Here is a 17,003-nt window from a genome sequence, read left to right on the forward strand (position 1 = left end):
GTGTTGTTGTTTGGCAGTGAAGGGGAAATTTGATATTAGGTAAATTTATTTGATTTACATTTTTATAGGGTTGGCTGGGAGTTGGGAGAAGCCATTGGCTTAGGCGAGTGCGCCGCCTGTTGTTTGCCCAAAGTCGTTGTCCTTGTTGTCGCTTATCGCATTAACTGCCGGCAATGAAGATAAGCGCTTGTCTAGCTAACTTGAGCGAGCATTAGAATAAAATACACAAAAAACTGAAACCAAAACTGAAATGAATTAATAAAAAAGGCAAACTGCACGACGCTTCTAACGAGTTGGAGCGTGTGTCGAGCTCGACGTGTTGGCAATTATTTGAGCCGTCACTCTATGATGGACTTGGGCAGCGGCGTCGACGGCGTTAAGCAATCAGTGCCAAATCAGAACTTTATTTATTTGTTTGTTGTTTGGCAAACATTTACGCCATCAGCAAAACGACACCCAAGAGCTCGTTAAATGCGCAGCCATGCGGATGTAATTCAATAAACGAGCATCACGAAACGCCGAACGCCATCAGGACTAACCCACCCACTGCCAGCCCAGCCGAGTCTTTAGCCATCAACACCCAAGCGTTTAGCACTCTATATAGAATGTTTGTATGTGTGTGTGTGTGTGTGTGGCAGCCGCAATTGCCACAACAGCCGCTGTGACTAAATGACTGACTGACAACCACATTCGCTTGGGTGTGTGTGTGTGTGTGAATTTGGGGGTTGCTTTATTTACTCGCCGAGCAAACCATCCCCCAGCAACATTCCCCTCTCTCTTTCGCTCTCATGCCTTGGCTCAATAATGTTTATTGAGTAAATTTCGCACCAGCTTCGACTTGCATCCTCCTCCGGCGAAAAATCTCAACTGTCAACACGTCAAACGGTGGGGACTTGACTTGGGTGGGTGACTTGGGTGTTAAACGAGGACTTGGCAGCGTTTTTAGCATGTTTAAGCGATTTAACGCATCGCAGGGATAATGAAATTTTGATTATGAAGCGCTTGGCTGGTGCTATAAATATTGTCACTAGCGTCAAGTGTCTGCATATTACACATGCTGTGAAAATATGAGCGCAAATATATTAAACAAAATATTTGTATTTATACGAGATATGCCAACATAGATAAAAATATAAATTTAAAGCTTTATATATACACAAGAGCAATCAAATTCATCTGTAAATTGCACAATTATGCAATTTAATTATGAATTAATTGCGCCATTAAGCAACAATCTCGTTTAATTAATGACGGCGGCGACTATTTAAATAGCCTAACTGCCCACATAAATGTGCAACACCCACTTGCCACACAGACACACAACACACACACACACAGCGACCTGTTAGCAAATGCTCAGCCCAGGGCCCCACCTACAACAACAGCCAGCGAAACAGACAGAGAGACAAGCATAGCAAAGCTAGAAATATTGAAAAAATTATGAAAAACTATCAAAACATTTACATGCGTCGGCTCCAAGTGGCCAACACGGCTGCCATTTATCAACTGACCAAAGGCCTAAGATGTTGCCATAGCAGTTGCTGTTGCTGTTGCTGTTGTTGGTGTTGCTGTGGCTGTGTTTGACGGCAACGTTTTATCTTTTAAATAAGCTTGTAGGCGTCTGCTGTGGTGTGGGACTCGGGCGGGGGGTATATGATTATGATGTTTATTGAAAAATTAATTTGCGCCTCGTTTTGCTCGCTCATTTGCGTACAGTCCTAAGTATTTCAAAGCGCAATGAATAATGATGATAATTATGTGTGTATAGTAGAAGAAACAACTTTTGACGCGTTTCGTCTGAGAAATTAATATTTGTAATTGGCTATAATTGTTCATGCCAACGGGCCAGCGGGCCAACAACTGTAGAAAATTGTCTGTAAGCAAATGTAAGCATATAATAAAATACCATATTAATGAGGCCTCATACTCGCAGTCGCATTTCGAATGTATTTAATTGAAAAGAGAGCGGCATTGTTGGTTTTTAATGAAGCGCTTAACTGACGGCAAGCGAAATGCTTTAATCAGTCGCCAGTTGTGTTGTGAAAACTCACAAATGGGCAGTCAAATGAAAATGGGTTATAAAAATGGAAATTAAGGTGGCACGTTTGGCTTGCTGTTGTAAATTATGAAAAACTGTCTGATGGCATAAACTTTTTAAATTGTAATTAAGCCAACTTAAGCAGCTTTATTAGTTTTAGTTTGCAGTAAAAATGTATAGGAGAAACTTCACTGCGTGTGAATACTTTTCTAATTGACTGTAAATGAGAATCGCATAGAGAGCGCAGCTTACTGCTTTATTCATTTGCTCTAATTGAGCTCATTATTCTGCAGCAACGTCATTAAATGCCAGCAAGACCAACTTGTGCGCCCCACCACCCACTTAAACCCTTTGGCAATCCCTCCACACCCTCCACCGCACAAGCAACACACAACAATGGCTGCTGCTGTTGCTGCTGTTGGCAGCAATTTTCACATAATAATCCTTAAAATGAGTTTAATTTGTAGAGTAAAATTATAAGCAGATAGTGCGACAGCGACAACAACAGCGCAGCAGCAGCGACGACGGCAGCGGCAGCGCCATTTATGAAAATATAATGAAGCTGCCAAAAAGTTTTACTTATCCTGTCGCTTGTCGTTGTATTCCAAAGAATTGCGAGCCTATGTGTGGGGGGCGGGGGCTTTTCAATTTAAGGGTGATTGATTTGGCAAGCCGGCCGCTCGATTTATGCGTAACGATAAGATTTTTATGGTTTATCTTTGAGGTGTGTGCGGCGTAGACATAAATATAAAATTTCGGAGCGCATAAAAAGCAGAGAAATATAATTTCCTGCCTGCGATGTCAGCCTGTTGATAAGCAAGCGCATTCGAAACATAATGATGGGCTTATTGTGCTTTTCGTTGGCTTTTGTTGGGCGATATTTATTTATTTATTATGAACTGATTGCTCATACGCCGCGTGCGCCGGCTCGGCTTTGGAGCACCAATTAAATTGTGTGCGCCAGCGCCCCAAAAAATGCTCCAAGCCAAGGCAGACAGCGCGACGACGACGACGACGCCAATTACGTTGACAGCAGAATTTAATAAGAAGCGGCAAAGCAGCAGGCAAATGAAGTCATGAAATGAAATGCGAGGGCAGCAAGCAAAGCTGAGACGTGTCAGAGCGAGACCGACGACCGACGACCGAGCGACCAGCAGCAACAAAAACAAAGTGGGAAATGCTGCAGCGACGGCAGTGGCAGTGCCAGTGCCAGTGCAGCTTGTTATAAAATGCTAAACGCTTTGAAGATTGAATTATTCAATAATAATTAGGCGTGCGAGCGGTGCAAGCGATGAGCACATGTAGCGCTATCTCGCTTGCACAACTCACCACACTGGAAGTCTGTGTGGAACAGGCAGCGAAAAGAAGGCGGCGCAAGCAAGTCAACAAAAAAGGGAAACACACACACACGCACACACAAGCGCGCGAGTAGAGAAAAAAATCAAATAAAGCGATATAAATAAACGCAGAGCGAGTGAGAGCAGCCAGTTGAGCCAATAAAAATGGTGTCCGCTGCTGTTGAGCGCAGCGAGCGTGCAAGCGAGAGAGAGCAACAGCCGGTTTAACCACCACCACAAACGCCACACCAAAGCGAGTTCTCGTTCGCTTGTGTGCGTGCGTGTGTGTGTGTGTGTCTTTGAAGCAGCGCTGCTCGCTCGCTAGCCAACGTTGCTGTCAGCGTTTCAGTTGTAGAACAGACGTGATCTCAAGAGGACGTGTCTTTCGCTTGAATCTGTAAGCCGTCGTCTCGTCGTCGTGTAGCAATTTGAACGTCACAAAATACACAAACCTCAATACAGTTACAAATGAGCCGCGTACGTTTGTATTTGTGCGTGTCAGTGTGTTGATGTGTGTTGGTGTTTGATGTACGAGCGAATTAATTAAAAGATAATCAAAACAAATTAACAACACATATAAGTAAATTTACTTCGCCTTGCCGCAACGACGACACGTCAAGTGCCAATTTGAACTCGCGAGCAATGCAAATGAAACAATAACAATAACAATAAGCAACATTATTAATAAACAAGTGCAACGATTGCCCAGCTAGCTAGCTTTATGCTAAAGCTCTCCAATAACGCGAACGCGAACGTGATTGTGAACAGGAACAGTAGCATGACAGTGACTGGCCTGCGCCAAGCCATGACCAGCCCGACGGTGCCGCCAACCACAACGCTGAGCACTAGCTCCGGCAACACACTCACCTCCGCCGCAGCGGCGGCAGCTGTTGCCGCCGGCACGGCTGCACTGCATCCGCTGTCCAGTCCCACATCGCCGTCGGCGCTGCTGCTGGTGCATCAGCAGCACTTGCTGGCGCAGCATCAGCAACAACAGCAGCAGCAGCAGCAGCAACAACAGCAACAGCAGCAGCAGCAACAACAAGCGCTGCAACTGGCTGCAGCTCATCCAGCGCCACATCATCTGCACAAGAGCAGCAGCAGGCTGAGCAACTTCAGCGTCGCCTCACTGCTGGCGGACACGCGGCCACGCACGCCCAACACCAGCGATGCGCCCACGAATCTCTCCAGCTCCGCCGCCACTTCACCCATCTCCCAGAGCAGCGGCGCCGGCACGCCGCCTCCCAGCGGTCCGCCCGTAGTGCCGCCAGCGCATGCCTTCCATCCCGCCGCCGTAGCACATCACGCCCACTTGCTGCATGCCGCGCACGCGGCGGCCGCCGCCCATGCCCAACACCAGCAGCAGCAACAGCAACAGCATCAGCACCAGCAGCAGCAACTGGCCATGGCGCAACTGCGTCAGGCGCAAGCCCAAGCCGATGCTGCGCGCGCCAGCTCCCCACCCGCCTCTGCCTCAGCCAGCTCCACGCCCACGCGCTCCACAGCTGGCGCCAGCTCCACGCCCGCCAAAAATGAACGCCACTCGCCGCTGGGCGGCAGCAGTCACACGGACTCGGAGCTGGAGTACGACGAGGATATGCTGCATGAGCACGATGTGGACCACGATGAGGAGGAAGACTCCATTGTGGACATCGAAGATATGAACGCCGACGATTCGCCACGCTCCACTCCCGATGGTCTCGACAGCAGCAGCAAATCGCTTGAAAGTCCACACGGCGCGCCCAATCCCAACGGCCCAGCTGGACAAATGAATGCCACAATACTATCGCCGGCAGCACTAGCGGCCAGCGGTCATGTGCCCATCAGACCGACGCCATTCAGCGCTCTAGCCGCCGCAGCAGTTGCCTGGGGCGGCATGGGCGGCGGCGTGCCTTGGCCAGGAGCGCGTCAGATGCCGCCATTCGGTCCGCCCGGACTGTTTCCAGGACAGGGATTCGGTGGAGGTAAGTTCGCATATATCCAATGAGTCAGCTGAAATCTATTTGCAAATATTTGCACACAAATTTCAAAAGAAAAGAAAACAAACTAAACAAATATTTGAGCGGCACGTGTTGCGTACAAATTGAAAATCAAATAGGCTGCAAATATTATTTGTTTGTTTCGATTTTCGAAAGCAAATAGCATAATTGAACAGCCTTGAACTGCGCATAATTAGCCAGCTATAGACTATATAGTATATAACTGTAGAGTCAGTTGCAACTCCATTTTGTTCAAAATTAATTGAATTAAACTGCAGAGTGGGCTTAATTGGCACCAATGGCAACAATGCGCGTAGCTGCGGGTGCTGCCCCCCACCGCACCCCTCTCTGCAGTGTCTGGACTGTCTGTAGTCAAAGTGCGTGGCAATTATTGCGTCGCTTTAAATAAAACAATGAAATATGCTTGATTGCGCCAACCATTTACTCGCATCAGGCGCAATATCAACGTCATTATCATTTATTGTTGCTGCTGCTGTTGCTGCTGCTGTTGCTGTTGCTGCTGTCGCGTCGGTTTTGATTTAACTCAATTGGCGCGTCTGCTTATTCATTGCATTGGCGTTTGCTGTCGCTTGTTTTTTCGGTGTTTTCCGGTCTATGCCAGCCCCCCAGTCAATGCAATATGCTTAGTTGCTATCTAAACTGACCGACCGCAGACTAATTGAAGCGAGTCTGCTCCAAAGCGATGTCTATCTGCATGCACAGTTCACACTTTGTGATAGCGCAAAAAAGACTCAAAACCTTGCAACAGCAACACACTCGGCTGGTCACACCTTGCTGCAGTTTTAGTTGCCACAAAAAAGCTGCCACAGCTGACAGACATGTGAACTTTTGCCCGTCGTCCGTCGAGGGCAAAAAACTAACGCGAACTTTGCATTTCCGCTGCTAGTACATATTTTATTTTTTAGTCCAAGCGCCTGTCAGCGTCAGCAGCGTCACGCTGAGTGTTGCAGCTTTAAGCCAATCGCTGTTTGATATTGAAAACTATTAAAGACAAATGCACGTTGACAGCAGCAATAAGAAAAGTATTTTAAACATTTGCCGCCTATTTTGTCATTTGCTGTCAACTGCAGTTGCCCCCACTCAAAAAAATAAAACACACACACAGACGCACACACACACGCACGCATACACTTGAGTTTAGTTTTGAACAACTTTATTTCATTTTGGCAGCTGTTTATGTTGCTGCCTTTCAAGATTCCCTCAGCAGGTTGCTCATTAACGCAGCAGGTTGCTCTTGTGTATCTCGTTCATTGTGTGCGTGTGTGTGTGTGTGTGACCTGTGCCGCTATCTTTGTGCCGCATTGTGTCAAGTGTTAGGTACTTAGTGCCTCTTGCAAATGTATCTTGTATCTTTGGCTCTATCTCTACGGCCGTAGTAAACGGTAGCCCAACAGGGCTTATCGGCGGCGCTTAAGCTGCTGCGTGTATTTTCATGGCTCTTGGCAATTAAATGAAATACCGCAGTTTGCCGACTGGCATCTTAAATGGGCCCAGCAGCAGCGATTACCACACAAGTTGAGCGCCGTCGCTTCTCAGGCATTTCTCTCTCTCTCTCCCGCTCTGTTGATTTAAATTTACGTGCAGTTAAAATGCCTGCAGCGGTTTTTATAATTTAACTAATTGCAAAACGCAGGCACGTCACGTAGCTTATGGCTCTATATATGCCTCAAATAGGGCTGCGGAGTAGTTGGGGGGGTGCGCAAGCTGCAGCTGCAATTCTTGGCCGCCATTATAGAAATTAATTTTCAAGCTGAACAAACGAGCAACAACTTGGGAGTCATTGCATAAACACAAACAACAGCCAAACACACATACAGAAATATTAAGTATACGCGCATGAGTGTGAGCGAGAACGAGTCTAGTGTGGTAGGTGTGGCATGTCAGCTACGCCCACCTAAGCACGCAATTTTTATTTGCAGCCAGGCAGCAATTTAAACGTTGACAGACGTCGTCGTCGTCGGGCTGCTGTATGTAGAGAGCGGGAGCGGTGGGGAGGGGGTGCTGCGGTGGGTTGCATGCGTTTTAACACCATTTGGCTGCGCGGCCCCCAAAGCGAAGACGCCAAAAGCCAAAAGCTAAAATAATATTTGCATTCTGCACGCCATCTAACGTGCAAAACTTGTACTAAATACACACATGCAATAAGCGAATGCCAGGCAGCAGAGAAAGGGAGCGGGGTGAAGGGGGGGAGCTGCGTTGAGGTGTGCTGGCGCAGACATTTTGATGTATGTTTTGGTAAATAAAATTTATTTGCATTAAATTACGAGGCAGACAAAAGGCAGCAGCAGCCACTGCTGACAAAAGGGGAGCAATCGGGTTGGGTTGTGCTTAGGAGGGGAACGGGGGGTTGGGGGACTATAGCAAGGTGTCGCTTACATACAGACAACGGCAAACATTTGCTAAATGTTTGTAGACAATTGGTAGTTAAACTAATTTGAGCCGCCAGCCAAAGCTAGACTGTGTGCATATGTATGTGTGTTTCTGACTGTATGTGTGTGTGTGTTTACAGCTGAGTAATTAAAAGAGACCTCAGGCATTTGAACTTGCCTGACTGCTAGGCGCAAGTGGGCAGCAGCAGCCACTGCGTGTTTGCTTGACTTGCAGCCCAACCCACGTGGGCAGCGCTTCTTTTCCCCCACCCCACCGCTTGACTTATACGTTTGGCCAATGGCCTCGTTATCGTTGCTTATCTTGCACAGAGGCAGCCATTGGTGATTAAAATATGCACTTCATTGCTGTGGCACTGTGGCAACAACACATTCCAATTCCGCTGTGGGGACATGCAATGCGACAAGATTTCTGCACAAGATCGCGCCCAGTTTTGCGCCCAGTGAGTGAGTGAGAAGTGCTAACTGCAGCCGGTTCTTAACACGCTCGCTGCTAATTAATAGACGCTCGCCACTCAAAGGAAATTACAGTTCTCCTCACTTATCAGGTTTACAAATTATAAATGCACACTCAAGCACATAAACAATCAAAATAATGCGTTAACGCATTTAATTTATTGCCTGGGCGCGTAATGAGAGCAGCTATCGATATCGATAATTATGTGTAAGCAGTAGCTGCGGCATATTTTACCATAATAAATTGGCAACCGTTATACAATCGCTAATTCCTAGAACCCATCAGTGTGATCAACACTTCGATCCAACTATGTGCAGCAACTCGATTGTATTGCTCCCGCACATGCGTTAACAGCTTGCTTGGGCACACTCACCTCACATATTTGGTGCTAATTAAAATCCTTCATTATGAAATCAGTTTGCCCCAATCAGCGGCGGCAACACAGCAACAGCAACGAGTCGAACGGCAACAGCAACAACAGGATGGGGGCCCATAGGCCCATAGCAGTGGCCGTTTGACCGTAAGCGTGTAATTGCATTAGCCAAACGTTCGCCTCGTTTTGACTCCAATCGATTGCAAAATGCATTTCACTGCAAAAACGTTGACAGACTGGCCAACCAGCCGTGTTGTGTTGTCGCCTATTTGGCTATGCGAAAACGCTTTAATGAAGAATTAATTGCCAGCAATTTGCAGCGCAAATCAATCGGCCGTTGTCACCGTTGTTGCTATTCAGTATGCAATGCTCAATCCACTGGCTTAGGCCTATAGAGACGGCAGCAGCAGCAGTGGGGGGTTAGCCTCTTAGGCATAGATTTCACAATTGCTGCTTGTTTATGTTGTTGCTGCTGCCGCTGCTGATCGCGTCTTATATGTCGTCGTCTACAATACACCGGAGAACTCAAATTAATTGAAAATCCATTACAAACATAGGCTAAATGTCACAATTGGCGTTTGTGGCATGTATTTGCTCTGGCAATGGCGATGCTGGCGACGTATTGCCCCAGCAACAGCAACGGACGGAGCAGCAACAATGGCAACAACAATGCCTATAAATGCACAAAAAGGCGAAAACAAGTCTCGCACTCTGGTTTGAACGTGCGTGGCCCGTCTGCCTGCCCCCTCAATCTACCCCCCTGGCCCACAAGCTGCTGCAGCTAGCTGAATCTCAATTGGGATCTGTTGCAGGTTTTGTGCAATTGGCTCGGTTTGCAGCCAACTGTCTGGTCGGCCGGCAGGCAGGCAATTCCACTTGCTACAGTTTTGTTTTTGGTCGCCGGGGCCTGCACAAATGGAAACTGAAACCCCATTCCAGCAATTTAGCGACAAATGAGCAATTAATTTTGAAATAAATGCAAAAAGCGTCAAGCAACAGCAACAACTCTTGAATTAAATGAGTCGAGCGTTTTAATAGAAACATTGTGGGCAAACAAGCGCGGCAATTTATAGGAATTTATCCAAATATTTATATTTAAATACGAAGTAAATTCAACTGGTGACAAAGGCAGAGCTCAGAAAGCTGTAAAAACAAAGCAGAGAAATATATAAGTTGACCGCATCGTTTATATGCTAATTTGGCAAAGTAATTTATGGCCATCACAACAAGAGCGACAACAACAGCAATAACAATATACAAAATACAAAATACACATATAAAAATAAATACATATTAACATGCATACATATATGTATAAAAATATTTATAGTTGTTGCAGCGTCGTCTCGCAGTCTGTAACAAATTTCTCAGTGCTGCTGCTGCAGCAACAACATCATGATCATTATTGTTATTATCAGCGTCTGACTAACAGTATCAGTTTATAATAATGATCATTGCTTTTTATTTGGGTTTTCACATTTCGTTTCACCTTGTTAGGCTCCAACACACAGAGAAACGTTTAAAACAAAAATTATATGCATATTATTGAACAACAACAACAGCAGCAGTTGGAACCCAGATAAGGCCACAATCTGTAGAATCGCGCTGAGCGCATTAACATAACTCTGACATGTCACACTAATTACTTAATGAGCTGATCGTACCCACTGTCCAGTTGCTCCACTGTCCACTGCCTACGACTGAATCTCGAGCGCATTATTAGCTTTATTATGGCAGGCAGATGAGCGCTCTCTCTTTCTCTCTCTATCTCGCTCTCTCGCTCGTAACGAGTTGGCAGGCATACACATGTTTTTTATATTGCCAGCGACAAGCTGCTGACATTTATTTGTTTTTATTGATAAGTCGTTGTGTTAGACTCTTAGACGTCTGCTGGGAAAGCAGCAACTTCCTTTAACTGCTGCTGCTGTGGCATGCCACATTTGGTAGCAACCATCAAAGCATGAAAAGCAATTACAATGCCGCGCAGCCGCAGAACAGAATTTGTTGCTTTGTCACTCAACAATTTCAATTTGTGTAATTATGCATAAAATTAAAGCGTTGCATATCATTTGCTGCAAGTCTTTATTCTCTGATTCCACTGCTGCTCCATAAATTACGCGTGCCTGCGCCTCTGCTGACCCCGGAGCGAGCAGCAGCAGCGACTGCATCTTTAAAATGCCATTTGCATCTTTGTGGCTTTTGGCGCTGGCAGGGCCTGGCAGGCTCATTACTTTCATTAACAACACTCCAAAGCGAATGCCACAAGGCAAAGCAGGAGCAGCTGCATCCCAGTCCCAGTCCCTGACTGACTGACTGCCTGCTGACTGCTTTATAAGGCATGCACGTTTTTTTAGTTCTGCTCTTTACCCTTGTCTCCTTGCGCTTTGTTTTGCCAAAACAAAATGCCCAAATTAAAATTGTTTTGTCGCCACATGTGCAAGCGAGACGGCGCATTGAACTGGCGACATTGCAATGCGACTGATGCTGCTGCTGCAACTGCAACAGTCGCTGCCGCTGCTGCTGCTTTTGTCTGACAAATAGTTTAGACAGCAAATTTATTGGCCACTTAAAGGAGTAATTACCGTTTGCTGTAGATGTTGCCGTTGTGGCTCTGGCTGCTGCCGCCGCTTTTAGCCACGACAAGGCCAAGGACGGACAAGCGGACAGCAGCAACTCATTCAGCATTTAAACAATTGTATGCAAATCTTGTAGACTTTTAATTGGCTCACAACTGACAGCTCTCTCTCTCTGTCTCTCTCTGTGATTGTTGAACTCACACTAATCAATTTCTTGCGCTCTCTGTTTTATTTTAGATGCCAATGAGCCGCCACGCATCAAGTGCAATCTGCGCAAGCACAAGCCCAACCGCAAGCCGCGCACTCCCTTCACCACACAGCAGCTGCTCTCGCTGGAGAAAAAGTTCCGGGAGAAGCAATATCTGAGCATTGCCGAGCGCGCCGAGTTCTCATCGTCGCTGCGTTTGACTGAGACGCAGGTGAAGATTTGGTTTCAGAATCGACGCGCCAAGGCCAAGCGACTGCAGGAGGCGGAAATTGAGAAAATCAAAATGGCTGCCTTGGGTCGCGGCGCTCCAGGCGCACAGTGGGCCATGGCCGGCTACTTTCATCCAAGTCTAATGCATTTGGGATAAGTGGCGGCCAAGTTGGTGTGCTCAACCAGCAGCACGCCAGCCGCGTTGATAACCAAATAACTGAGCCACGCCCTACGCCCACGCCCGCTCGGCAGACGCCTGCATGAATCCCCCAAAATTTTGCTGTGATGTTAGCGCATTTTATTTAACAAATAAACTACAAAAAACTGTTGTATGAAATGCACTCTGTAAATACTGTAAGCATAGAGAGAGAAGAGAGTGAAGAGCTAGAGGAGAAATCTCTGTATATATATCAAAGCAAAAGCAAGCGATTATGTTTCCTAATTGTACATAAAACAAACATTTAAAATCTAACATAACTTTAGCCTAAACATAAACTGAACTCAAAGCCAATTTGCGTTTAACCGAAAATTTGAAATAAAATTAATTGTAAAAAATATTTCAGAGAGCACAAGGCACACACACACACACACAAGCATAATTAATTTATTTGTAAAACTAAAACTCAAGTCAATAATCATTAAAGCAAACAAAACAAGCATTGAAAGCCAAATGGCAAACATTTGATTGTATTTGTCTAAGTGTAGTTAAAAGATTAAACGAATCGAATTAAATGAACGCAAAACGTATTTAAAAAATACTTTTAAGCAACTTAACTGAACTACGCTATAATTATGCCGTTAATTATATACATACATAGACATTTAATTTAATATAATACGCATACTATTATATAAATATATATAGCTCATACATTCATACAAATTACTACCATATAGTGTTAATCCTCTGTAGTTGTTTACAACCTAAATCATAAAAAAAACGCAAAGCCACTGAAAAAAAAACAACAAAACAAATCAATTGAAAAATATATAATTATACAAAAAATTTCAAAAATGAATTGTAGTTTTATTTAGCATGCAGTAACGCTTGCAAGTTGCTTACAATCTAAATTAGATTAATGGAAAATCCAGAGCAATTCTGTTGAAATAACGTTCGAGTGTAAATCACAAATTCATGCTTGACCTGCCAGTTAATTAATATACATATTTTTAAATACTTCTATATTTTTCAGCTTGATTTGTTTAAGCGTTCGCTTTACTTACAATCGCCTCAGTTTAGTGCGAAGTGCGAGCAGCGAAAAGCGTCAGCGCGTGCTTATCAACGCTCAATTAATATTTAATTAATCAGGCCGCGGGACTTGCAAGGGGAAGTACACACGGGGCGTATGCGTATTCTTGTTTACTACTCAATCGCCTGTCAATCTAGCGCTAGCTCGCTCACACTCACGGGCTACACTAAGCAGGTTAAGTAACAAGTCCACAATTGTTATCAACTGAGCATTTTGCTTGCAGCGCACATTGAGTGATTATCAAATTGTAATTTTTTAATTTCTATGCGATTTGTCGAGTGTCAGACGAGTTCAATAACGCGATCATTAGCTATAGCTATAGAATATATATATATATATATATAGCAGTTGTTGTTGACAATGTGCGATCATTGGCGCCTATCGCGCTGAATTAAACCCCAATTAATTTAGTTACAAATGGAAATAACGCGTCGTTGCTAGTCGCACTCACACACACGAATGCACACACACATGCTTACATAGTAAAAATAAATGAATTGAAATAATAAATAAATTGTTGCTGCTCGTTTTGATTTATTTGCAATTTGTAAACAGCCACAAAGAAATCACAATTTATATAGCTTATATATATATTTTTATTGCTCGCATGCGCTCAATAAATAAATTAAAATATTATTTGCCATTTGTGTGTGTGTGGTGTGCACTGATAAGCGCAAAAGCTTTTTAAACGCAACACGTTATTTCATCAAATTTGTACTACAATGTATATTATTTAATTTAATTTGAGCTTTATTGCTGGCAGTTGCCTTGTAATGCGCCAATTAAAATGCAAACATTTTGACATTTTATTAGCTTAATATACAACAATATACAATTATACACGCATTTATTTATAACACGTTCACGTTCACATTTAATATTTGATAAATGTATTGGCGCATAAATGCAAATTTCTACGCCAGCCGCGCAGTTTTTTATCTCGAAATGTCAAATCGATTGTCTCCGCAATTAATTACGCGTATATAATTACAGCGCGCTGCCCACGCCGACGCCGGCGCCCCTTGTCTCTTTATTAATTAGCTCTGATGCGTCTGCAGGTAGCCACAGGTGGCAGCCAGAGCGAGCGCCCGCAACGGAAAGTGCAACGCGTTAATCAAAACGTAATCAAATCATTTGGCAAACCAAGAGCAACAACAACAACAACAACGTAATCACCAACGCTGCCCCCGCTGCGTCTTGCCCATGCTTGGCAATTAAGCTTTATAACTGGCCTAATGGACCGAATGCCGCCTGCGCTGATTGCGCGCATTTGTTTAGCTCCAGCAGCAACTCCAGCGCCAGCTCCAGCTTCACTCTGCACCCAATCAAAAGTATGGAGCCCAAAACTGTCGGCACAGCTTGATATTAACGCCCAACTGTGAGGCGGCGCATTTACAATGATAATATTTGTGTTCCGTAGTTATCAATGAGCTCGCCGCAAGGGCTTGGAGTGGGAAACGGGTTTGTAACAAAGTCGATTTAAACAAATTGAGTTGTAAATAAATAATGCATTTTAAATATATTTACAGTCTAGAGTACAAATCAAATTACTCAGCCAACGCCTACGACTTGCTAACTTGGCTAGCTAGCTGGTCATGCAAATGAGCTCATTATTTGCTGATTATGCAAGGCAACAGCCAGACGAGTTTCAGCTACAACTGCTACATGCCCCCGCTCATAGCTGTGTGGCAAGTTCAACAGACGAAAATTGCTTGGCCATATTTTATAGTAAGTGGAAATGGCAACAAAGAGCGAATTACAAAGGAAAATTCATTCATAAACTGAAGTGAATTGGAAATCCGTTTGCTTAACCTGCTTAACCAGCTAAAACTCCCAAAGCTCTGGCAGACGTTCTGGCGCAGGCATTTACAATTACCGCGAATAAATTGAGGTAATTAGGTAATAAAAATAATGTTTTCACCTCATTATAGCCGCCGAGCAGCAGAGTCAAGCAGCTGTACATCAATTGGGCTGCCATTTTTTCCAAGAAGCTAAGCCAAGCGAGCGGCCAGACCAACCACCTGCCGACTCCACACACACACACACACACACACAGTCAAGCTAAGTGGGCCACATGTCGACACACACGAGTGTAGCTCGAGTTTGCTTAGATCAATATGCAAACTCATTTGGACGTCATTAAAATGCATTTCGCGTATGCGAAATTAAAATTTCGGTCAGCTAAATTGATTTTGAACTCAGCTATATAGTTTAGCTAATTATTGTTTAGTTGCAGCTGCTTTATGCAAATTATAATGCAATTGCTTAAAGTTCTTATGAAATTTTCAAGCCAATTACCCCGCACTCTTTAAAACTTTTATGTTGTTGCTCACAGACCCTTTTGGCTTAATGGCTGGCAGTTAATGGCTTTAATTGTTGGAAAATGTGCGCGTAATTATTATAAAAAAAAAAAAAGAAAATAGAGTTTACAGTTTGGTGGGTGTTCCGTTTCGGTTTTTTAAATGCTCATTCATAATTTATTTTATGTTTCATCACACAGCGCAAGTTGCAAACGTAACAAAGTTGAGTGTGTGGACACACTCGAGGGCGCTGCATTAATTTTGTGCCTAAGTGCAGAAATTCCAAGAAACGTAAGCAAATGTGTAGAATGCAATTAAACAAAATAGCGTGAGATACGCGTACGATATGCGCTGGCAGAACATTGTCGTGGCTTCCACCAGCCGGAGCAGCCGAAGCAGCCGGCGCAGCAGCTGAAACCTAATTTCCAAGTTTAGAATTCTGTGGAATAAAACAGTAGCGCAAGAGGTGCACAGCCAGATACCAGATACCAAATCCTTGCCCAATCCCCACCCCACCCAACGCTTCGCCGAGCTGAGTTTACGATTTTGAATACTCAATTAAATTTTTGTGCTCAGTGGCTGTTGTTGTTGTTGCTGTTGTTGCTACAGTTTCGCACTATTTTCAATTGAATTAAATGTGGCAGTGGCTGCTGCAGTTGCAGTTTACATTTTCATGCGAACAATTTCAAGGAATCGCGCATATCAAGCGCGTCGTCGTCCTCAGTCCTCTTAGCCTTCGTCGTCTTCGCTTGCTGCGCCGGCACGCTCCGTTTGGATGCACAATTAATTTGCGCCCGAAAACGAAACGCACGTATCTGTGAGATACATTAGCGAAAGTGTGGACTGCCAGCCAGCCAGCCAGTCAGCCAGTCAGCCAGGCTGCCAGAGCTTGCAAATACAATTTAATTTCCATATACACTACAACAATTGCTGCATATAGGCTAGCAAATGAAATTGGTCAAACGTTTAGACACTTGAGTTAATAATTAAATATTTTTTGCTTGCGCCCAGCCAATGCCAAATTAAATGCTTTACCATTTTTGCTTACATTTATTTAATTTGCAGTGCATATTTAATTCGTTGGCCATACAATTAGCGCTGTTTTAATTCATGAGGCCGCGCTGTGTGCGACAGAGACGCCAGCAAAATGCAAAATTTGTCTGAAGATTTTAATCGTCGGCATGCGCGCCCAAAACGGCCCCAAAACAGCGGGAGCTGCAACTGCAACAGCAGCAACAACAAGAGAAGCAGCAACCAGGCAGCTAGTCGACCAATGACTCTGAGATCCATGCCTGGGCTATTCCCATTGAGTTGGGGCAGGCCAATGTTTTCTAGGTTGCCGACTCTCGGCTGTATAGAGTGACTGGGGGGCGGTGGCAGTGGGCGGGGCATGCTTGGCTGTGCAGAGCAGAGCATGTAATGTTTTCTCGTTTCTCTAGTGCTATGCTTGTTGCTGTTGTTGCTGTTGTTGCTGCTGCTGTTGTTGTTGTTGCAGTTGTTGCTGTTGTAGCTACAAGACAATTCACTTTTGTGCGAAATTAAGTGGCATCTGCAGCATGGCATTCCACTTGACTCCACCACAGCAATCTCTCTCACTCACTCTCTATTCGTATGTGTGTGTGTGCATTTTCTCGCTCTTGTGGGCAATAACTAATTACATTCGCAATTATTTCATGTTTTGGCCAATTTAGTAGGACAAATTTATCTACGCAGTGTCATCTACTTAGAATTGATGACTTGCCATATGAAGCTAACATTTGTTGTTGTTGTTGTTGCTGTTGTTGCCATTAGAGCTGAATGGCTTTGATTGTTCTGCAGTTGCATAGAAGAAAAAAAGCATTTGCAGCTGTTATTCTAAGACTGAGTG

The 17,003-nt window shown here is 44.5% G+C and overlaps 1 protein-coding gene across 1 annotated transcript; it reads left to right on the forward strand.

Moving 5' to 3' along the window:
* Positions 1-3,738: 3,738 nt before the first annotated feature.
* LOC108601756 (muscle segmentation homeobox) lies at positions 3,739-12,402 on the forward strand. The gene is made up of 2 exons (XM_017989679.1): positions 3,739-5,339; positions 11,406-12,402. Exons 1-2 carry the CDS (start codon positions 4,097-4,099, stop codon positions 11,741-11,743), a joined length of 1,581 nt encoding a protein of 526 aa, XP_017845168.1. The 5' UTR covers positions 3,739-4,096; the 3' UTR covers positions 11,744-12,402.
* The last annotated feature ends 4,601 nt before the right edge of the window (positions 12,403-17,003 follow it).

Source organism: Drosophila busckii, chromosome 3R (assembly GCF_011750605.1).
Source record: "Drosophila busckii strain San Diego stock center, stock number 13000-0081.31 chromosome 3R, ASM1175060v1, whole genome shotgun sequence".
Taxonomy (NCBI): domain Eukaryota; kingdom Metazoa; phylum Arthropoda; class Insecta; order Diptera; family Drosophilidae; genus Drosophila; species Drosophila busckii.